The sequence below is a fragment of the Homalodisca vitripennis genome, chromosome X (assembly GCF_021130785.1).
Source record: "Homalodisca vitripennis isolate AUS2020 chromosome X, UT_GWSS_2.1, whole genome shotgun sequence".
In the NCBI taxonomy this organism is placed as follows: Eukaryota; Metazoa; Arthropoda; class Insecta; order Hemiptera; family Cicadellidae; genus Homalodisca; species Homalodisca vitripennis.
The window spans coordinates 66,989,419-67,014,714 of NC_060215.1; the positions used below are offsets into that span (position 1 = coordinate 66,989,419).

At 30.8% G+C, this 25,296-nt stretch overlaps 1 protein-coding gene across 3 annotated transcripts in view; it reads left to right on the forward strand.

Moving 5' to 3' along the window:
* Positions 1-7,052: 7,052 nt before the first annotated feature.
* Positions 7,053-25,296, forward strand: part of LOC124369114 (thiamine transporter 1-like) — a 61,831-nt gene continuing 43,587 nt past the window's right edge. Inside the window, exons 1-5 of one of the 3 annotated variants that reach the window (XM_046826869.1) lie at positions 7,053-7,180; positions 8,381-8,522; positions 13,671-13,841; positions 20,598-20,811; positions 21,828-21,926. In XM_046826869.1, the coding sequence (XP_046682825.1) occupies positions 8,397-8,522; positions 13,671-13,841; positions 20,598-20,811; positions 21,828-21,926 (610 nt within the window). In that variant the 5' untranslated portion in view covers positions 7,053-7,180; positions 8,381-8,396. The other 2 variants (XM_046826868.1, XM_046826870.1) reach the window with 2 other exon arrangements.

The window sequence follows — 25,296 nt, forward strand, 5'->3', positions numbered from 1 at the left end:
TGAAATTAACAACCACGAAATCCCCGGTTCTGGTACATACAAGAATCGTATTGCATTGTATGTATTTACCTTGACCAATATCATTTATCTGATGTACTTATCTACTTTATATAGTTACGTTGACGCATGCCATGCAATATTGTAATTGTTTCACGCAATAAAGGATATTATTATTATTATTATTATTATCCAAAGATTCAAATAACTGGATTTTATGGAAGTCAAATATAATTAAATACATTAATAAAGGGAACATTTTAAGATAAAGATTAAACAGTGGTAAGAATGGCATGTTTAATAAAAAAGGATTTGTAGCAGAGTTGTAGATAAAGTTAGTATTTAAAATTATAGAAATTTATTCGAGGTCGTGTGTGATAATCACGTTGAGTTTGAATTCACCTATATCACATTTAGATTACGAATATTATAAATTAGAATTGGTGATAATTTTCCAGGTTGCCTTCAAACATTTCGAACGTGGAAATACGAGGCAAACAATTAGATTAAACATTGAAGATTATGATAAAATCTTACAATGTGTTGTACATAATTAAGAGGCTATAGATAGCCCCTTTAAAATCTTAATCCTTATACTATTTTTATTAATGATTCAGGTCTTTATTCTCTAATTTTAAGATTAAAAATTTCGTTACAAAAGAGGTTTTTCCTGTAATTACAAAATATGGAGAGTACAAATTCCAAAATTAAATTAAGCAATTACAAAATAAATTGAAAATATAAATATAATACTATTATAATTAAATTAAAATACTATTAAAATTCAATAAAAAAATTGAAGCTTAAATTTTTAAAAATAGATGTTATTTGTAAACAATTTTATGAAAGTAAGTTACACTATTTAGTACTTATTAAGAAAAATTTTATTTTTAATACGATTATTATGTTTTAAGAAAACAGAAAAGTAACGTTAAAAGGCGATCAAAAGAATTAGAAACAAGTATTTTGAGTTCGAAATTTAAGAGAGAATTAAAAATCCATACCTAATAAGTCTTTAGAATTAAAAGAAGGTATCTTTAATACTGGAAGCTTTTAGAAATAATCTTTAAAGTAATTTAGAGGCTCTTGAACTCAAAAAAGCTATTAATAAAATCATTGAAGAAAAAAACTTCAAAATATAATCAAATTTTAGGACTTTTTATTATTATGATAATTTTATTTCTAAAAGTTTATGATGATTACAGAAACATTGAATATCTCTTCAACATTCACAATGAACTGGTTTATTAAAAATTCGTTTTATACATTCTCTACAATATACAAACTTTTTATTTTTACTATAATTCCAGTATATTCACTGAATTCCTAAATTCAGAAATTTCTTGATTTATTTACAATTATAGTATTTTTCTCTTCTAAACTGATTTTTCCATTTTATCAAACAATGCTTTTTTATATCTATGATTACTATCCTTACAATAATTAGAGTAGAATAAATCGTATTTTTTCTTCTATGTTTAGAAGAATCTTTTAAATCTTTCAATGATTTACATATTATGCATTGCTTATAGTCTCCATTTATATAGAAACTTTTTTATAGTTTTGAATATTTACTCATATTCATAGCAATTTTTGGGTATTTTTATATTATTTAATTATTTTCTACGTAAGTGACATGATTTGTGCTAATAATACGATATCAATTACAAAGATGTTTCTTTAGACCAATTATTTATATATTTGTTTGATTTTCTATTATATATTAGTTTTGAATTCTAACATTCATTTATTTTAAATCGAACCTTTTCGTGAATTTCAGGATGAATATACTTGAAAAATGTTTCGAATAATTCTTTTTCTACATCTTTATCTACAACATTTGGCTCATTTGAATTGTGCTGTGAATTCTATTACTATAATGTTTACCTCTGTTTTGAAGAATATCGATCCATTTTAAGTTTTTATTAATCTCAAAAATAATCTAAATCCTTCCATTTTGAGTTCTGTTATAGATTTCTACAATACTATATTTTTCTTCATTTACAGTGTGATAAATGTTTATGTTGTATTTCCTCACAATTTCGTTAAATTCTTTATTTTAGAACTCTAAACCTTTATCTGTATGTAAATTATTTGGGGGTTTACTATCGATTGTTATTGTAGTAGGGTAATAGGTACAAGATATCTTAGGTCGTTTAATTTATTAAAATCACATTTTTGGTTTTGAATTTCTGTATGATGATTTGTTAACAAAAATCTCCCAAATTAACAACTTTTATGTCGGTATTCAAAAAACTTGGATTGAATCACTAGATTGTTCAGTAATTGTAGAAACAAGATCTATCCTTCAATTTTTTCGTAAATTTTGGAAATATCCGCTAATATTTACTTCGATTTCAAGATTTTTCATCAAAACTGCTTATAAACACGGTTAATTTTACTTTGGTTTTCTGTTGCACTCTTAAGTGGCATAGAACCACTGTATTCATATCCACTTATATGTATGTAAATAGGCGCGTGCTAGTGCGTAGATAAGGCAAAAGTTAATAAAACTAATTAAGTTATACTCTTTAATATTAACAAAAAGGCGTCTATTGCAAATTTGTAAAGTCAAATAACACAAGAAAACAATATAGTATGTTATGCAAAAGTTATTAGATATCAACTATTTGAACAACTTCATTAACTTCCAAAGGTATTTATTTCAACGAAATCCGTCAATGAATAAGCGAGTAACTTTAAATGTATACTTGCTCAGCAAGTACTCGAACCCGGATATATCACTTGCCTGGTGAGTGCGCTACCACTACACCACAGAGACCTTACTTTTTTGCGATTCAATTATTTTGTGCCTTTTCTGTCACATATGTGTTTAAACAACCAAACTAACATATGATCAGATGACCAAATACCTGTCAAACGACTTTTATTTACATTCGTAATTGAATCGTAAAAAGTAAGGGCTATGTGGTATATATATATATATATATATATATATATATATATATATATATATATATATATATATATATAATATATAAGCACTTATATCAATTCTTCTACATATCTTTTAGAGTTTACTTGGAAGTTCATCCTTGAAGCATCTTAAGAAATCTCTGCTTTCTAAAGATACAAAATCTATTATTGATTGCACAATTTCCGTACAACGTTTTTTCCATAAAGGACTCCGTACGATATACGTCATAGCATGATTGATATTTAACGCAAGTTTTCCCATCTAGGTGTAGTTGTGTTATGGGGTTTATTCACATTACCTCACTCTCTGATTCTGATTCAGCCACTTGCTCTCGCGACTTTTCAAGGAAAGTTTTGCTACGCATTGAGGTAGCTAAATGAGGTAGGTAAATTAAAATTGACGTTACGAATTGAGAGTTTTACTTAATAATTTGTTATGATTGTTATCGTGTTTTTATGAGTGTATTATTAACATTGAAACGTGGTTATACGAGTATAACCATCATTTTGAAGCTTGTTAAGTTAAAATTTAATCGTTTTCTTCTTTAAAAATTTTCTGTCTGATAATCTGAACATAATTTATTAGTGCAAATAAGTGTTAATTACTGTTATATCTTTCATGTAGTAAAGCCAATATTTCGAATCTACTGGCCGAGGTGTAAAAATAAACTTGACGACTTTCTATATATTTGTATATTAATCTAAAAGTAATTACAGAGTTGTACCATTGATGTATTGGAGTTTCAATAACGAAGAATCCGTGCCTTGATATAAGAGTCATAAATCAGATTAGCTTTTGTTATTACATAGTAACTGAGTGTAAGAGTTTAGGTTATATTGTATTGCCTACTTTGATTATTTAACATGCCTAATGTTCATTTTTGAGGTATCTAATTAGTCTACCATGAAGATAAAAACACAACCAGGTTTAAATGTCATCAGGATGTGCTATAATATTATTTCATTACAAGTTTGTTAATTTTTACATTAAGGTAATTATATTCCTGTATCAATACTTGTATATAGCATACAAGTTTTTACCAAAGTGATTAAGTTTTTACAATTTCTAATTTTGTTTGATATTTGTGTTATAAAAGCGTGTGACTTTGTCAATATAATAATAATGCCATCTATGTGGCAATTTTAGCCTTGAACTACTTTGATGCCCCGTCATGGTGATGAACTAGGGGTAGCAGTCACATGATGTACACTATTAGTAGAATTTCGTACAAACTTAATTAATGTAATAATATGGGTAAGGAAAAGATTATGAAATACAATACTTGACAAACTAGTTTCTTCCAGCCATATCTTAAAGGCAGGTTTATATTTCCTATTTTGCAAAAAAGGTTTAATAGGCATCGTTAAATTTGAACAATTCAGATTTAGAAATATTTATAGTTTAAAGGAAATCAAGAATTTACTAATTGAACAGTATTTTTATGATATTTATGTATACTAAGGCACAAATTCAATTGAACCATATTATTATTATGTGTTGCATGTTTTACTGATACGACTGTGGGATGCTGTGAGCAAATTAGTATCAAAAACTTTCGTAATATGTAGTACGCACAACGCTATACTAAACGTATTACTGAATTACTATAGTGAAATAATTGCAAATCATACTCCATGATCTGACACAATCTTTATAAGAATACTTGATTTCAGTAGCACAAATAGAATTTTTGTCTCGTGTATGGAAGGTAGTGTATTATCAATATAGGATTCAATGAGATACATAGTATTTAGTGCTTCAGTGCTAACGAATTGTTGAAAATAAGATTATTTATCTGTCAACTCGTTTTTAATTGGTATTCAATATAGATACTCGTATTTCCATGAGAAACTTATATTTTGCACATAAATTATAAACGATTAGTATGAACAAATACATATTTTAACAACTTATTAGCATTGAGAGACTAAAATTTAAGTTTTCGAAGAGAAACATATTGATTTGAGACGAGTTCCTACTTATACTGTAACACAGTTTTAAACTTTATCCCCATGTTAACTTGGGCTTGGATTTTAAAAGCGAAGCCTCGGCCATTTCACAGCCGGCAGCGTCTCAAGAAATGTGTTAGTCTTTTGCAAAATAAAATATTTATGTAACATAGCCCTTGCTAGAGATATTTAATAGGTATTTTTATCGACCGTTAATATCATATGGGGTCGGCTAACTCTTTCACATTCTCAGGAAATCTGGCAAACGAATTCCTCAATGATAATCTGGATATACAACATTTCACATTTATACTGTTTCACTATTATGCTGTATCACCGAAAATGAAACTGTGATAAAGAGCTGTGTAGCATTACAAATATATAAGAATTTAATATTAATCGATTGTTCAAAGATGGAATTGAATTCCGTGTCTTGGATTCAGATGTTCATTAGTTATTTTATCGTTTTGTATCCAGGTGTGAATAGTAACATCAGTAGATGTTACTTATTTTTGAACAATCTGAATAGATCAATAAGACTTATTTTGCTAATGCTCAGAAATGAGTGGATATAATCATATAGGTATTTGTGAGAGAACAAAATTAACAATATTTGTAAAGTGATTTAATAACTAATCATTAAATAATTTATGGGTTTCCTAGCGCTGATAAGCAAGCTATGACCGCTAAGTCGCAAGAGAGTTGTAGATTCATGCATACTGTCGTGGCTGCTATGACTGTCCCGTTCATTCTATAATTACTTCATACAAGAATAGAGAATGAGCTACCTTCCATCCTCATAATCTATATTCAGTATAGATTTTTCCAAAATAAACTATATTGAATATAAATTATAAAGGGTTAGTATATGAACAGATAACCGTATTTTTAACAATTTTTCGGCATTGAGATACTACAATCTAAATTTATATAGTAAAAGGTTTATGGATTTGATACGAATTTCTGTTTATAACACGCAAAATTGAGTCTCTTGTTAAAAACTGAACCTAAGATGCGCGGCTGTGGGCCATCTAACATGCCCTTTTAAAGCTAAGGCGTTGGTCATAGAACAAGCCAGCTCCCGCTACTTAGCATTCCTTACTGTTGACGAGAAACGTCAGCCAGATAACAGATCTGAACATACATCGCGCGGGACTATTCCGTTCCACGCAGGCACTGTTAAGTATAATTTTGTATGACTTACTTCTTTCAATTTAGTAATAATTTTTATGTTATGTTTGGTTGAAAGAAATTACTTAAATTCGTAATGTCTGGATTGGCAATGTTTAGTAGTAATAATTTCTATGGTTTACAAAAGGAAACGATGGATAAATTTTAGCTAGGCAATGGATTCAGCCTTGTCGGAGGACATAAAAGATAAACATAAAGAGCCAGAATGTGTTCAATTTAATGATGAATACTTGTTCTAGCAATTGCAATAAGGATTATTGCAATATTCTATTATAGATGTGGACTGTTAAATGGGTTTACTCAATTAAAGGAATTTTGGCTTGGCAGCAGTTATACTAGGTTAAAGAAAAGAACAGTTCCTTATACTTTTCTCATATAAATTAGTGTTTTTATACAAATACAAAATTGGCTTAAAAGTTTTACCAATCTCGACTCTGATATCTTAGCCCCATTCAGATTGCACCAAGTATTGAGTATTGAGGAGGGTATCAACGTATCGTTGGTGAGTGACGTCATGCACGCAGACTACCAGTTTTCGTCCAGCGTGCAAACATACCCTTGTCTCTTAACATCATAATAGCTATCTACTTCTCGAAATTACTTCACTATGAGATTCGGTACTTTGAGAATCGTCTTTAGAGGTAAGTTATTGTTTTTGTTTAGATCCAGGTTTCAGTAAAACTTATTACAAGAAACATAGACGTAACAGTCTATGAGCGAATGTTGGTATAGTATTTGTTTAATACTAATTTGCTATGCTATGGATTGTCCTAATTGTCAAGTGTTCAGATGCTAAAACAAGAAACACAAGATTTCTGTTGCAGTGAACTAGTGACAAACGCGGAAATTTTAAAATTTTACTGAGTGCAAGGTTACTATTGTAACTTTACATCGATACAGAATTATAATATTTTAATGAATGCAGCTTTTTATATTTTTAATACGTCACAAGACGGCATAGAGTTATTTTCCACTTTGCTAACATCGCAATGATTAAGTTTACTGCACTTAGTTTATGTAACACTAATACCCTATACCCATTACCCATAAAGTAATAATTGTCCTGATTACACTACGAATGAACTTTGATCTAATATCTGAAAAGGTAATACCGAATCACATTATCTTCATGAGTTTAGTGTGTGACTGTCCTTCATTTAGACAACTGGTATATCCAGATTGCTCTTAATTGCCGAGTTTTGTAAGATTATTAGTTCTGATGGTAGTAGAATACTAGATCTCGTTTACAATTTAAGGTTATGTAAAATTGTAGTTAGGTTGAGACGGTTTATATTAATTCTAACCTTAACATAACCACTCAACTTCATTAATTTTAAATCGTATTTTAGTTAAAAGAAAGTGGTAAGAACTCTTCTTTTTAAATAATTTTGTATTTATTGGTAACTAAGTTCTATTGAATGAAGAATTAGGTTATGTTGTCACAAGTAGGAAAATAGGTTAAATTTCAATACAGTTCAGTAAAACATCTTATAACGAAAACGTATACAATAATCATATCTTTTCATTTGTATCATACTAATACAGATCCTGTTGTTGAACAAAATAGTTAAGAACAAGATAGATTAATTATTAAACAGGGTAAGTTACTTATTCTTTACTGACTATCCAAAAATTAATAAAATGCTTATTTCTTACTGATATGATTTGATGGCAATTGTCCCAAATTCTTCCCCGATTTGCTACATCTCAAAGCAATTTTAAACGTTTAATTATTCTACCCCTCTCATTATCATAAACAGAATAAGCATTGAGATCTAGTTTTTTTTTTATGTAGTACCAACCAGATTGCATTGTCCATATTTAGGAAGATTTATCAAAAGTATACTATATTTAACTAATGTCTCAATCACAAGTGAGCAAATCTCGTGTACACTTCCTAATACAGAACATTGATTGTATGAAATTCGTCAGCAATGCTTGATATTCTCTGCAGGTACTTGCTGTTCCTGATTTTGAGTCATACATAATTTGAGCGTATCAACTTTGATAGATAAATCTTTATAAATATAGTATATTTAAACTATTATTTGATTATTTTTAGTTCTATTGCTCCAGGGTAGCCTGTTAAACACGTGTATGTTTTAAAAATAAATTTTTATGTAATAAAATATGACAACTGTGCTATAATGCTGATGATACTTTTGTCTTTTACTGTTATGATTTTCCTATATGAAAGATTTCGTCTGAAGCCCCTGACAGTAATGTTATTTTGAATGTGTTTGAATTTGAACATGATAATATTTATGACCAGATATAGCCTAGAAACTGAATGTTATTGTTTTAGCTCAGGCTTATATACAATGCAGCCATGGTGGTTACTTTCATTGAGAATCGGAGCCTTTGGGTTCCTAAAGGAATTCCGTCCCGAAGATCCTTATATTACACAGTACTTGGTGGGACCAATCATGAACCTAACTGAGCATCAGGTAATTGACCTCTCAAAATTATTTCTGCTAAATTTTATCATTACTTTCTATTTGTTTGTATTATTTACATAATAATAGTTATTTACATTTGCATAGTGAATACAAATACCAAATTGCGTTGAAAGATACTAATAAGATACTGATCATTTAATAATAAATGTTGTAATATAAAGTACAAATTTTCATTTATCATTATAAATGAATAGAAAATGTATATTCATACAATATTCATTGAAGGGTAAGACACTTGATTGATTAAATTTCTTTGAAACATCAAAATAAATTTAAATTGTTAATTTTAACAAAGTTATTATATAAGAGCAATGTAATCGGCCCTCAAGTAATTCTGTAAAGTGCCAAGGGTCGATTAGATCGGGTTTTTTTTATATTTATTAATCTTTTACTAATCGTTGACATATGGCATTGTACTTAGTCTCAAATTCGAGCTAAAGAAATGCAGAACAAAATGTACCAATCAACAGTTTGTTATTACATGGTATTAATTGGTGTACTGCAGCTGATATCTCTAAGGCAATGGCAGTGAGCCTGCCCACATTTGTAACTTTTGTAAATAGTATAGGCTATTGCATATAGACTTGACTATTTACTGCCTTTTATTTTTATAGGCTCTTTTATTTTGTAATGTAAATTGAAGTAATGTAAGTAGAATTAATTTTACAAAACCATGTCCTATGAATGATGTTGAAATTGTTTTGTCTCATTGTATAGGCTACATAACAAATCAAAGAAATAAAATCCATCTTGATTTAATTTTATACTGTTGGTATAAGCTATTTGCCAAATATAAGAGCCAACTTCCATACGGGTACAGATTTTAGACATTGCGCATTGACTCAAAAAAATTCAAAACTCAGTTATACTGGTACTTTTGTGAAATTTGATATATTTGTTCCTATTTATATATATTTATAATATAAAAGTTGTATACAAATAAATAAATAACATTAATATTAAAATTGCGGTATTTCAAAATTGAAAAAAATTTATTAAGTTACAAATTATTTAGTGAAGTGAACTGTCAATGTTGGCACTGTTGCTGCCACCCCGTCAAAAGCACTTGGCACTCAAGGGTTTAATTCAACATTGTGGATAATTTAAAGTTTTCTCCCAGTACCTTGACATTCCCGTACATGTAATAAAGTCAAGTATCATTCAAGTAATTATGATTTTAAAAATATTTTGAACTCTACTCGAGTGAAGTGTATAGAATACAAAATTAAAATTATTCTCTCAGCTGAAAATAAATATGATATTGGATAAAAATAAAAATTTGTGGAAATGAAAACCCCAATAATAGATATTTATTGTAAACAAACAATTTTTTATAAATCTTATGTTTTTAAGGCATGATTAAGAATGGTTTCCAATAAAAGAAACTCCTTAGTTGTTAAAGGTAAGAAAAAGGCAACAGTTTATACATGGGAAACTGTTTAGAGACGTCATAGCTTAGGTATAGGTAGGTTAAAGTAGTTCACTTGAGTGTGTTGTATTGCCGATCGAACCTACTAATAAATCCTCTCACAATAGCCAAGCATATAATTTCCATAGCCAAACTTTACATGGTAAAATTGACGCCAGTCTCTTAAAACAATACAATCTTACACCTGGTTCTGCCAGGTTTATTTGCCGTGCACAGAGCTGCTCCACAGTCAGCTTAAATGTAGCGTGTTTCTTGATCACCATGATCAACTTCATCTTCATTTACCAAACTGCCACTAGAATCCGATTCGTCACGTCAGATCATGGTTAATAAATTGACTCCACATCCTAATCACCCTATCATTCCAGAGAAGTTACACACTGCTGAATGCCTAACTCACAACACATCTAGACAAATTCTAATTTTATAAAACGCCCTTTTCATCTTTGCAAATAATTCATGCCATACCAACCGAACCACTATCAAAATAGAAAATACAAAAATTACAGTAGCAACTTCAAAAACTAGAAAACAACAATGTCCTGTTTCTAACATCCAGGTAAAACTTCACAATGTGCTTTCGTGAGTTCCTTAGTTGACTGTCAGAATGTAATAGTAATTAAACAGCACTTCTGCGGATTTGTATTAGTTTAAAGAAACACTACTAGAGGCCAATGTGTATCATCTTTTACAGCTGAATTGCATTAAATTGAATGAATTGATTTATTTCGCAAATATATTTACAATATTTGCAATCTTGACTAAAAAAACTTCATAATTGACAATTTTTTAAATTACAGAGAGTTATTTGAAACGAAAAAAAGAAAAGCATTCTCCTCGGGAAATGAGCTTGCTGTATGCCTGAAATATGATGCTTGTGTGCAGACTCGAGTTGCTCATGCTTAAAGAAATTATAGACGGAATATAAATTGAGAATGTAAAGAAAAATTTTAAAATGTGTAAATTTAATTTGTAAGTGTTAAAGCGTGATATATTGTTAATTTAAAAGAAGTTTACTATAGGATATATAAGCAACAAGGATAAGCAGGATAACCACAGATTACAGTCCGCAGATACAGCAGTTACAATGGGACTGTCATAGTGATAACGAATTGTGATGGGAAGGACACCATGTGGGAGCTGCCAGGTGTCATGTAGCAAAGCAGCTGTTTGGCATGTGATAAAACAGGCGTGGCAGTTGAATGGAAAGTGGGGTCTCCTGTCTTAACACAGACATGGCAGTTACGGGTATAGTAATATTATTGATTGGATTGTTATTTGATTAGTGCTTTGGTGTTGGTCATCTCTAATATGGTTATTATGTTATATTATGCATGCAAAACTCCTTGTTAAATTGGTTAAACCACTGGAATGTAAATAAATAAATAGCTTTTCCGTTATCCATTTAAAACTTCCAGTAGAGTAGAGTTTCAAACATTCTTTCCGCAATGGCATCAATACTCAAAACAACATTGAAAATAACCCACTAAATAAATAAATAAATGATTACAGTTTTTGCTGATGAAAGTGAATGTATTATTTAATATAATCTTCACAATAGTTGTATTTTTGGAGGGATTTAGCCATTTTAAAATCTACTAAGACAGCACGCAACTTATCTGTCACACTTTTTAAATTAACAGGTCCAAGCAACTACAGCAAACTTCTAACAAACCATATAATCGTCAAGAATCACACAATAAACAAACTGATACTGTGAGCATTGTGGGAATATTTTGCAAGCCGTGTCCTTCCACCACTTTCCTGTTATTCTGTTACAATGAAGTTTCCGTATGAAATCTATGCCTCGAAAGGGAGGTGCACCCACCAGTTTGAGAACCACTGGTCTACTGAAACCAGTGTGATATAATCTCCATATTGAGAAGTTGCATTCAGGTACTATTGCTAGTAAAACCTGTGTGATTTCCATATCCCAAATAGTTATTTTATGACTAATCCTAGAGGACTAGAGTTTTTCAACTTAGTCATTCTGTGGGGTGCTAGGCCATTCTAGATCCGTTCCAGTAGTGCTGGAACCAATTCAGCAGTTATTACTCTCTACATAAAAGGTAATATTTGGCTATTTGTCATCATAAAATTATGATTTTGGTTGTTTTTGTTAGCAACAATACAATCATATCAAAATACATTATAATATCTTGATATATATAAAAACGTTTTCAACGAACTTCAAGTTTAAAAGTTTGCTATTTATTTTAGAGTTCCATAAGTACATTAAACAATTGTTTGGTTTGTGAAACGCCTATATTATATTGTGCTGTTGTACTAAATATTGTAAAGTTAGTAAAATAATACTAGAAATTACAGATTTATAAATTTATTACTAAACAATAGACAAGCATAGATTTGATAGCAAGACATATTAAGGGGTCAGTTTATTCATTAACAAGTTGTTTGAATTATATGAATAAAATGCTATTTATAGTTATAATTGATTTAAAAAATATTCTTCTTGTGCTTCTTTGAGGTTCAAACAAAATGAGTCACAAGGTGATAAGTCTGGGCTATAAGGTGGATGTTCCAATGTTTTCCATTCTAATGCAATCAGTTTGCCTCATGGAATAAGTTTCATGTGGTATGGCATTGTTGTGTATAACAATGTCACTTTCGGCCAACTACTGTTTCTTATTCCTTCAAAATGATTATTTTGCGGCATCCAGTACACTATCTTGTACGTTGTGATTTTAATGAGAGTTTTGCACCAATTTTCCTCATTGAGATTTTCGACTGCCTCAATATTCATCTCGGTAACATCATGGCTCTCTTTCTCAAGCTTGTCACACCCTTTAAACAATTATTTGTGCCAAACTCTCAGGTTCTTTACAGGGTATTGTCCTCAAACTATGCCCGTAATCGCTGCGACAGTTTTGGTTGGGCTCACTCTTTCATCACCAAGCCAAAATCTTGATTATAGCCTCTGCTCCATAGAGACATGCACTTCCTGTTTACTCATGATTTGTTTTTATACTAAAGTGATCTAAGAGAGTTGCAGTATCCTTACCCAGCAGGGATCACTTCTGGCTGGTTTATACCTACCAGTTGAACCCACCACTGGGCGCAGCAAAAACCGATGTGCCACTTCAATCTGGGCAACCTTATAGATGTCCAGTAGCGGCACATCACTAACCGCAAATGTAGAGATTCTGGGGTTCATGGGCAATTCAATAGGTCTAGTCTACTGTGGGAGATGACTGTTGGAGTTGGTGGGGTTTGTTCCCTAATTTCAGAGGTTCAGAGAACAAAAAAATATGAAAAAAGAGAATTGCAGTAGGTTCCTCTCCCTCTCTAACAAATCGGGCTACCTGCACATAAAATAATTGTAGGTCAATGACTCCTTTGGCATTTTTGAGATAACCAGTCTTGGTTATATTTGACACACTGCGGTATGTAGGAAATTTGGTTCCAGGTAGCACCAGTCTTTCTAACTGTCCGTGTGTATGAAACAAGTAATATTTAAGAAGTTTGAAGTTTATATATCCATGTTACTATAATGCAGCCTACGGATTTTTGCTGTGTGTGTGACTTCATCACTACCACTTATCTTCTAAGTTAATAGACATCTATAATAAGCAAAGTACCAAAGTGAATTTGTTTTTAAGTTGATACTACATTGTACAACCATTGTATAAACTGAACTTTTTTTAGAAATTCTATATAACTTTTAATATTTCAATGTTGTTTTCTAGGTGAACCAAGAAGTGTATCCAATTGCCACATATATTGGTTTAATCCAGATTGTCTTCGTGTTTCTTCTGACAGACTTCCTGTGTTATAAACCAGTTATTGTCATGAACGCTCTAAGTGGTGTAATATCTCAAGGCATTCTCATATGGGGGAGAGGACTGCGAGCTATGCAGGTATAGTTTTAGTCACTATCACTAAATGGTTGGGTTACTTGCAAATTGTAAACCTGAGTGATTCCGAAAATAGGAATTAGAAGATTTTACTGGACAAGTAATTACCACAGTTGTAATTCATACACTTAAACAGATGTCCATATAGTCTATACTTAGAAATACAAGAACATGTGTAAGCTGAAATATCTCATATATAATTATGGCAATCTATCACAAATATACTCATACAGGAATATTTATAACTATACACATATAGATTATTCTATTATTTATGTGTTGTTACATTATATACAGATGATCTACAATAATGATTAGTTATAAAGATTAGTTATTTTAAACTATCTTAAGAACAGTGCAATGAAGGACACAAACTTGTATAAAGAAATTGTTAGTTTATTGTGAGAGCTCAAACAGTTTGAACAATTTTCACTTTTGAATATATAGAAATTTGATGCAACAAATTTATAAGACAATAAACAATATTGTAAAATACTTACTTTATTTAACAAAACTAAAAGTTATTAAAATGAAATCCCCTTTTCAGAGGGCTTTAATTAAAATAAAACTAACTGAAAAATAAAATATTAAAATTCTAAAATAATCAAGCTAAAACTATTACCATCTTATATACTGGACCAATATTTAAAATAAATAAATCACTACGCTGTAATAAAAAAAAGTATAAATGAAATTATAATTCAAAATGAAGAAAATTATCTGATTTTCAAAAATATGTACATTTTTACCTTTAACTCTGTCAATATTACTCCATAAAATATCTGTCTTTGAATTTAAAAAAATGAACTAGCCATTTATTGAAATCTGGAAATAGAACAAAAGCTAATTAAATGTGTGCATACCAAAGTTTTAAAGTAAAATCTTACCTAAAATGTTTGAAACTTGTATTTGCACAATATTGCTCATGGTCCTGCAGTTTAATTAACCATGACTTCACAATACCCAAATAAAACTAAACGTAAGCAATCCCAGCAAATTTTCAACAAACCATCCCCCTCCCCTTGCAATTCTATTTACACATGGTATTCTAGCAGAGCTCGCATAAACAGTTCCCAATGCGCAGACAAGACCATGCTACTTCAACTAACAGTGTATGTGCCAGCAGTTGGATTAAGAAAGTTGAACATTTTCCCTATTAGTTCCAGTTCACCTCCTCTTGGTGAAGCATCTGGAATATAAAGCTGTCACATTTGGCTCCTGGAATCTAGAGTCATGTTTGAAGAGATTTTTTTTAATCGGTGACAAAGAAGCTTAAAACAAACTTTTTACATTTTTCCTACACAAAGACAACTAGACTTAGACTACAAAATATAAAAAAATAGTGTAATCTAGGTGAAGTCACATTCTCGTCTCCTCAGGTGCATAATTGAATGCACTACAATTGTTCCGACATTAAGATGAAGGTGAAATGAGCTAAACTTAACATTCACATTAAATAAACCCTTCCTGCCATGTTTTGAATATTGTTTACAATCCTAAAATAATAATGAATAACTCCATTTTACTTTTTAATTTACATTCTTTTTTGTTTCAGAATAATATTATAATTGGTATAACTTTACAATAATATTGTTAGTAAAAACAATTTTTCAATAAGTAAAAATACAAGTAGTGTATAAAATACAAATGTGTGTTTTATTTATAGTGTCAATCTCTTCATCAGTTATGTGGGAAACTGAAAGAATCAGTCCTCCTCAAGAAAGTCTCTCCTTAAGAAATGCTGACCCAGTTAATTAGAGTCAAAGGGATTAAAAAGTTTCTAAGATCTATATAATTTGTTTAGTTTAATTTGTATTATTGTTTGGTGTTTGAATGACGCATTATGTACTTTGAGCATAAATTTGTTGCAATAAATTCAATAAAATTAATAATCTACAGAAAATATTTCACTTCACTAGCTAGATATGCAATCGGTTAAACAAATATAAAAACTTAAATCACTGTTGCTGATAGTTATAATAAACAACATACCAATATAATTTAACTCTGACTTTTCCAACTATGTAACTAAGTATGAACGTAAAGTTGGTTATCTTTATAACAGAAATGTTTTAAATCATTGACAAACAAAGATAGCAGGACAATATCATCCTCGTTTTCTTACCCTGGCTGATATGAATGAAATAAATTTTCTGTTGAAAAAACTTTAAATTTATGGTTGACTAGAATTTAGAATGGCAATAACAGTATTTATAATCAGCATTTTTGAGGAGCCTGTGCTATCCATATTCTTGTATAACAATTCAATAAATAATTCAATTGGTTATTAACATATGAATGAAATAAACATCAGTCTGTCTTATTTACATACTTAATTCCAAATTGGTGACACAGTCTAAACTATAATCATAGATGAAGTTCTGATAGCAATAAAGCCAGAATAAATAAATCTACTTGGCTTGACTGTGTGCAAGTTTTTTTGTTAGTTTAGATGTTGCTTAAATTAGCAAAAGGGTTCAAAACATTAATTTTAGGCAATAAGAAGGGCAGATCTCAGTGTCTTGCAAAGTAAGCAGCCCAACATTGGAGACTAAAAAATGAGTTCACTCAATTTCCTTTAGATAAATAGTTTCTTCTTGCATTATAAATTGTTGAGTTTACAAAGAGTTTGTCAGCTAGAAGCCAAACAGTATTTTACTAAAAAGAATAGTTTTAATAAATCATTTTCCAACATATCTCCAGCAAGTCATCAAGTAGACATTTTCTGAAGATTTATTAAATTACAAGATTAAATTTAAAAAAAAGATCAATATAGTAGAATTATTCTGTATTGTAATATGTCTTGTCATTAGCTTTAACTCTTTAATTTGGAGTATATGTTCATTTATTTCTACTGTTAACAAGACTAAAATATCTATAATAGGTTTGGGTTTATCAGAATACCGTACCGAGCACATAATTAGCTGGATGTATTGATCAATTACTTATTAAATTGACCATGCACAATCTTCTTTAATGAATTCAGTGAATTAAAAATTTAAAATTCATTACAGTGCACACTTTTTTCCAAAATAGAGTCTCCTAGTGTTTGATTTTAACACATTTAAAATATAAACATGTATTGTGGTCTTAATTTAAAAACAAACATTCCAATAATGTAATTTTTATTTGTGTTAAGCCTTTGTTTTCACAGAAAACATCATCAGATCGAAAACTAAATTAAAGTGGTTACAATTTTAATTTCATTTGTGGGTCTGTTGATATGTTATTTTAAAAACAAAAAACTTAACACAAATAAAACTTTTATTATTGGAATGTTTGTTTTTAAATTAAGTACAGAAATACAATAAGAACGAAGCTTCTACAATGTACATATGTATTGTGTTGTACATATTAAAGGTTACAGGTCAATTGAAACTTTAATGAAGAAAAACATTAACCTATATAGAAATAGATTTCTCACAATAAAATTTTTTTTATAAAAGGAGAGACCGATCTCCTTTTAAGCCTTATTCTGTCCGTCCTCATGGGCCACTGGCCTGTGCGAGGATCTTATCAAACAGAATAAGAAGGAGAGTCGATACAGTACGAGGTTGATGGTACTGATAAAAAGTGCAACGGTCACAGACAGGATTTGAACCTGCGCTATCAATAACTCAAACTCAAAGTCCAACGACTTAGACTGCTCGGCCATCGGAACTCCCGATGTAATAATTCATTAATATTAAATTCCCGATTTAATAATTAATATTAAATATAAATTATAATCCATTAGAATTAAAAACAAATAATTTATTTAACAATTAATCAGCATTGAGACACTTAAAAATTTAAGTTTCTGATGTAAAACAGTTTTAATATGGGACAAGTTCCTGTTTATAACACAGTTTTAACTTTAGCCTCACATTAAAAGCAGAGCTTCAGATGCACCACCGGCAGCTAAGCTATGTGCTCTTGTTTAGTTTGAGAGAAAGCAATAAAGTTAAACAGTTGAATCCAGAGGTAGAAGGACAGGTTGTACATGAGATAGAAGAGTGTTTTAATGAAGATAAGTGCCAACTTACCAATGTTGATATAGCCTATTCCCTCGCTTCATTGAAGGGGGGGGGGACTTCCAGCTCTTCCAGGGCTACAGTAGGATCCATGGAAAAAGGGGTCACCACTTGTAATACCTTTATGTTGTTGCTGGCATCAAGGTAGGACACAGGAGCCATCTGTCCATTGCACACGAGGGGAGTTCTGTGCGGCACTACTTCGGCAACCGCATTCACAAAGACCATCAGGATACGGGGCGACACTTCTATTACAAATGAGTATGAGACATAGGGCATTGAGACCCAGAACAGCACTACTCTGTCAGCGAGTACAAGAAAGGGGGCATCGAATCCCAAGACATGACTTCTTCAACCGTTAACAAAGGGCTACTAGGCCTTTGTGAGTGACTGCGACCATAGCATGTGATTCTCAAATCGTCTCTGATGGTACAATTTCTAACGAGTACAAGAAAAGAGGACATCAAGACCCAAGACGGGCACTACTTTGCCAAAGAGAAAATAAAGTGCGAGACTTTGTGAGTGACTGCTATCGGACCACATCTCCAGAACGTATCCAATGGTACGAGTAACTGCTCGGGTGTTTAAAGGACACTCCTGGACGGCGGACAGATAGACAGATGGGTCCACGTGATGAGTTCACCAATGAGATTCGGACGTTAGATTAGACGATAGGTCCATTGGCCACTGGATTAGCTCACCAGTTATTGATTTTGCCCTTAACTATTTCAAAGATAGCAAGGAGTCTTATACTGAATATTAAAATAACCTTTTCTACTCGTTATATTGTAAATATTATACAGCCCTTTTAAGCAGGTGTTCATTGAACAAGTGAACAATTTCCCCTCCTGTTGGCAACATTGGTGGTAATAATGTGAGTTTGGCATTCTTTCTGTTCTCCAGTCAAAACTTGATGGTAGTGTCTGTTAAGACACTGCGTTACACATCTGATTTTGAAATGATATCAATAGAGCAATGTGGAAATAAAAAATTGTGTGTTTTTTCTTGAAAAATGTCAATTTGATATCTTTGAGTAAACAAACAGATTTAGTGAAAAAAAGGATGTATTGTACAAATGGTATGTGTTTTTATGAAAATTGTACTAACATTTAAGAAAACGTGACAATCCAACTGCTTGAGCTTTTGAAAAATAGATTCCAGGAGTGTAGTGAACTGTTGTGGAACATCTGTAGAAGGGGGCGTACTTTGAAGGAAAATAAGGTAAAATCACGTTGCATATTTGATGAATAATGATGAATAATGATATTTATTCCGTAAGTACATACAAATTAGAAATACATTTTCGTCTCGGAATTCCACTAACCATCATTATCCAGTATCGATGGTTAGGCAACAAAAATTAAAAACTAATTATTCAGTCTACCTCAAGTTGACACATAATATCTTCGGGCTTGTGCACATAGATAAATATAATAAATAATGTAAATAACTGTTGTATAATAAATAATAATAATAATACATAATAAATAATGTAAATAAATGTTGTATAATGAAAAAATTAATTAATTAAATATAATTAACAACACATATATAAAATCAACAAATCTAAACAACAATAACAAAACTTAACAAATTGTACAACAAAACTTTAACCAGTTACCAATTTATTTATATTAAAACATGTAAACTGTAACTCTCTATGACAAACAATGTAAATAAATGTTCTATTATAAATAATGTAATGTTGCATAATAAACAAATATATTAATTGAATATAGTTAACAACACATATAGAAATATCAACAAATCCAAATAACAATAACAAAACTTAACAAAATATATAACAAATCTTTAACCAGTTATCAATTTTTTTTAAGAGTTTAAAGAAAAGAAACCAAAATAAAAAAGAGTTCTAACTTAATACCTTTGTCAACTGCATAATTTCCTCATCCAGCAAAAGCCAGCTTTTTAGGGTTTTTTTAAATATGTTTAAAGATTTAATTCTTTTAATTTTTTCGGGAATTAGATTAAAGATTTGTGGTCCAATAAATACAAAAGATCTTAGTAAAATACTTTTTAAGACCTTTGGCTTTCTGAGTAAGTTGGATGATTTACTTCTTGTGTTATATTTATGGTGTACCTGTTCAGTTTGGTTGTTTCCACTTCTCGTATAAAATATTTGCAATACTTTAAACATATAGAGGTGCTGGACAGGCAATATCTTAAGCTGTACAAACAGTGGAAAAGAAGATTCCAGCTTTTTCTTACATAAAATTATTCTAATTTATGTAAGAAATTTACAAGAATAATGTGGTACTGCCGTTCTTGTGTTCAAGTCACCACTTTCGTGATGGTCACATAGTGTCATGAGCCGTGAGCGAAGCAGTTTGACACTGATGTGGGAAGTTGTAAGTCCGATATGATCTGTAATACCAAGCATCGACCTATCATTTGCAATAAATTTTATGTAATTTAGCGATTTCAAATACGATTTTATGTTACCTCTTGTTTGAGGTTAAATTAAAAAAGAAAGTAATTTTATTTAAATCTTGATTTGGATAAGCCAGTGCTTTGAGTTGCTCTCTTGATATTCATGTCTTCAGACTATGAAACTATGGTAAAATCTAAATAAAATGGACCATTTTCCCTATTACTCTATGTTATATGCATATCTTTTAGTACATTGCAAACAGTTCGTATTTGGATGGTATTGTTAGTAAGTTTTACAAATATATTTATATCGTTTGACCGTTTCTTAATAACTAATGGAAAGTTGAATTTATAGGTCATGGAAATATTTTATGCAACAATGACAGCTTGTGAAGTGGCATATTATACGTACATTTATGCAAAAGTTGACAAGAACCATTACCAGACAGTGACTAGTCACATGAGAGCTGCAGCTCTGACAGGTCGCTTCACTTCTGCTACTACTTCCCAGATTATGCTGTCTCTCGGCATCCTCACAATTGCTGACTTAAACCATCTCACATTTGTTGGTAAGATTTATTATTCTAGGTCATATTTTTTCATACATGTACTAAAATGTTGGTTTACTTATTACTTCATACATTCATAACAAATCTTCAATTAATGTAAGTCGCAAATGTTTTAATCATCTGATCTATTTATGATAATGGAATATATATATATATTTATTCTAAGAGCTCGTATATATTTATATTTCAGAATTAAATTTAGATATACCAACATACAAAGTATTCAAGTCATGGAGTGCTCATGAGTACAAATTAAGCAAAACCTTTATTTATTTGTAAAAAATTAACTGTTAGTATAAGGAATTAATGTTCTTCACTCATGTACAATGCAAAAGTAGACACTAAATACAATGGTTTTTATAAAATCTTTATGTACTACTTTAATATAAGTTTTCCATTGATAAAGACTAGAGCATATTTAAGTAAAGGCAAATGGAAAAATTATTACTAACAACTGACTCCTCCCCTACACATACACATATGTGTGTGTGCGTGCGTGCGTGTGTGTGTGTGTGTGTGTGCGTGTGTGCAGGGCGTTTGGAAAAGGGTGTCACAGACTTCTGTGGCTGATAGTACTTGTATTTTTTATACAAAAATTATTATCGCTAAAACTAATAAAGGTAAAAATACCAAACTTTGCACATAGGTTATAACAAATCAAAGAAAAACTAAAAAAATAATTATGTGATTTGCTTTAATATTAACAAAATGGTACCTGTTGAAATTTGTAAAGCAAAAACAACAACAAAAACTGGTGTATTTATAAAAAATGTACAAGATACCAACTGTTTTGTAATGTTTATAAAAACTGAAACGCTACTTTTCTCAACGAAATCCGTCAACACATAAGCAAATATGACCACTTTAGAGATATGTTTGCACAAGCCAGGAGCAACACACACATGTCTTGTGTTTTACAAATTAAAAGTGACTTCCACTTCATAATCTGTAGCTTTGCAGCTTCAAAAAGTGTATTGAATGAAGAGTGAGCTTAAATTATCATTTTTTTTCCTCAGGAATGTGTTGTGCTCTGCTGTGTGCCCTAACATTGCCATCTATGGACTATAGCCTCTACTTTCACAGAAAAACTGTGCAACATCCAATAGAACAGAAAGGTAATTGCCAGCTAATTTCATAATCTGTGTATGTACCTCATACTACATGAAACACAAAGAGTAGAATTAAATACACCCCCCCTCTCCTCCAAAACTGAATGCCCGTTTTACCCAACAGTTTAAATCATGCGGCATTATTTATTAGATCATTTAAATAGTTGTGAGTGACTTGGGATTCAATTGTTAATTTAATTTCACTTGAAATAAGCTAAAAGGAGGGAGTTACATTTTCAAACTTCTGAGGATAACAATTTAAAATGCTATGATCTGTTTTTAAATATTTTTGATTATTAACTTTGAGTATATTGAATAATTTTTTTCACTGTCACAATTAATTTCTTTGTGATATTTTTTGAGAAAAATAATCCATGCACAATGTTTACAATATGTTGTTTTTTTTATTTACTTTAATGTAAAACATAAAAGTCTGTAACATTCTTAACTGCTATTATAATTTTTTGTCTTCTATTGCTAATTTTAAAATTGTATCACATGATTAATTTTTTTCTATTTAAATTAATAAAATTAACACTATTAATGAATTCCATGTTTTCCTTTTCTCTTTTAGAACATTTTCATCAATTTTTAAATTCATTAGACATTGCATGTTTGTTTTAACTTCTATTAGTTCAGGGAAATTGCACGTTGAATTAGATACAGTTTTTATTAAAATAATTGTTCTTTTTACAATTTTGTCTTTTACTTCATAGTTAATTTTTTTAAATAATTCCTTTGGTATTTAAAACTGCTATAGGCTAAGTAATAGTACTTTGCTTTACTATTGTAATAAATAAAAATAATTCAGATAAAAATTATCTTTTAAATATTTAATGATTCATTTGTAATTTAAAATCCAAAACAATGACTTTTTTACTTGTGATTTACTGTTGCATTTCGGGTGGAATATAATCATAGAGTGTTTCTAGTAATTCATGTTCAGTATTTGAATCCTACCAAGAGTTTGGATTTCATTGCAATTTTAACATAAATCATATTGTTATAATTTAGTTAGTTTTTTATTATTATTTTTATTAGTATATATTTTTTTTAAACAACTTTAATTTTTTATTTTGTGTTGGACTTTATTGTTTTATATATTTTTCTTTGTTTTCAATATAATACATTCATTCATTAAAAAAAAGGGAGATTTTAAAAACTTAAGTCAGCTAAGTACAAGGGCTTTTTGCACTACCGATCAAATAAAAAGAGAGTATATTCCAGCCCGTTCAAGAAGCTTAACGAAGTGCTGTAACTACCAATGAGCTTCCTGTGATTTATGGCCTGACCTTTGATCAGTGTTTCAACAGCCTGTGCCCTCTCACTCACCAGCTCATCACAATAAAAAATTGTGTGCTGCCCACACATCCTACACACAGGGGGAAGACACCCATATATGAAGGTACTTTCTCAGATGACAGTGCCCTGTAACAAGCTGTTATCCATCACAAAACACTTCTGTCCAGCTTTAACCCATCATGGGGAAGTGTAAAATAAGCTCACTCATTATAAGCTCTGGCTTGGTGGCCCATCTACGATGATGCTTGTCCTTCTACGAGTTGATGACCAAATTGTGGCGTTATTCACATCTACCATGTACATATAACATTTACTTTGACTTACTGTTTAATCATTACACTTGTACTTTGGGATTTTAAAGGTGTGATAGGAGTAGGCCTTTTAGATATAAGAAAAATTGACGTTGTCCATTGCATTGTCAAGTGCCTAAAGACAATAAAGATTTCTTGATTCTTGATTCTTGATTCTTGTTGATTACCTGACATGCCTGTCCCACAGAACAGCTGAGGCCCCTTAATCTTTTTTGATGAAGTCTTATTTGCCAATACATTAGTGGTCTCATTATTTGTAATTCTAGTGTGTCCTTGGACCCAACACAGTTGAGTGTGATAAACAGGCAGAAATGTCCAAAGCTAGATTTCCGAATGCGACTGCCTGTTGTAGTAACTCCAGATCTAGATCCGTTGTGTTTGTGTTTGAATTGTTTATCCCAGACTCGTAACTCACATTAATATGGGAGAAAAAACAGATCCAACTGGTGAGAGTCTCACATGACCAGGTAAGGCTATGTATGTTTGGGAGATGCTCAACTCCCAAAGGCTCTGTTTGCATTACAAAACTCCTGTGCCATCTGTTCTTAGGCATAAGTTGCCTAACATTGTCGTATTGGAAGGCCTATTTGTGTAATGTGATTCCAGAGAGACTTGTCAGAAGTGGCCCTAAAGTACTTGGCGTGGCACCTCTACTGATGGATGTGCTAAGGTCAGACCACACCCTGGAGTACCAATTTCAGGGCACTAGCCTTGATACTGGGGTTTAATAAAAACAGGACCACCACAAGCAGGCTGCTAAAGTGGGATCCAAACCATCTATGGGTTTGAATCTCACCACTGGTATTGAGTGACATAAGACCGTGAAACCCTGGGGGTGGTACTTTACTTTTCCAGTGCAAATCATCCAAACTCAGTCAGCCTATCCCCCTAGATCCTTCTCAACAGTAAACAATTTTGAAAATACTATTATAAATTTTAAATGTTGATTTAATAAATATTTTGATTGCATTGATTTTCTTGGGATTAATATAAATATTTACTGAAATTAAATCTTCCTTGTGTTTTTATTATTTAAATTTTTGAATTTAATCATGATTTTATATCTAAGATAATGGATGATTTATAATATATTTAAAGATAAATATGATTACTGTAAGAGGCATGTTTATTAAGGAACTACTGCTTTGAAATTCTGCTTCTGCAGTAAGTGTCCTATATTGTGTACTGTGTACAAGTATACATCTGTTGGCAAGTCATTACACCATTATGGCAAAAATAAAGTACAACATGTACATTTGTTTATGTGCTTTTAAAATACCGGACTTGATTGAGAATCCCGTCTACTGTGAAATATTTACTGTTGTTGGTTTTCTGAGTGCTAAGCTAATCACCATTACATTTTTATGAAGCGTCTGAAATTATGAGTAATGGAATGATATGCAAATGGGTAAAAGCTTTCATAGACGACCGAAAGAATGTTTATGATGAGGAATGAAGTTAGTTATGAGTTAATGAATGGTAGTGATCACTAACAATTTAGTGCAGAAAAGGAACAAAAAAGTTAAAATGAACAGATGATTCGTAAAAATTTCATTATGAGAGGAGCTCCCTCAAGTTTCAAGAAGATTTTTCTATGAAATTGTTTTGTAAAATAATTTTCATTTAAAATAATGAAAATTGTTTTCATGATACCAAAAGGTTTGCACACAAAAAGGGGCGTTTAGGCAGTGCCCTGCCAAAATGTTTCTTATGCATTTTGATGCTGAAGGTGGTGATCATTTATTTAAAATTGTCGCAGGCGA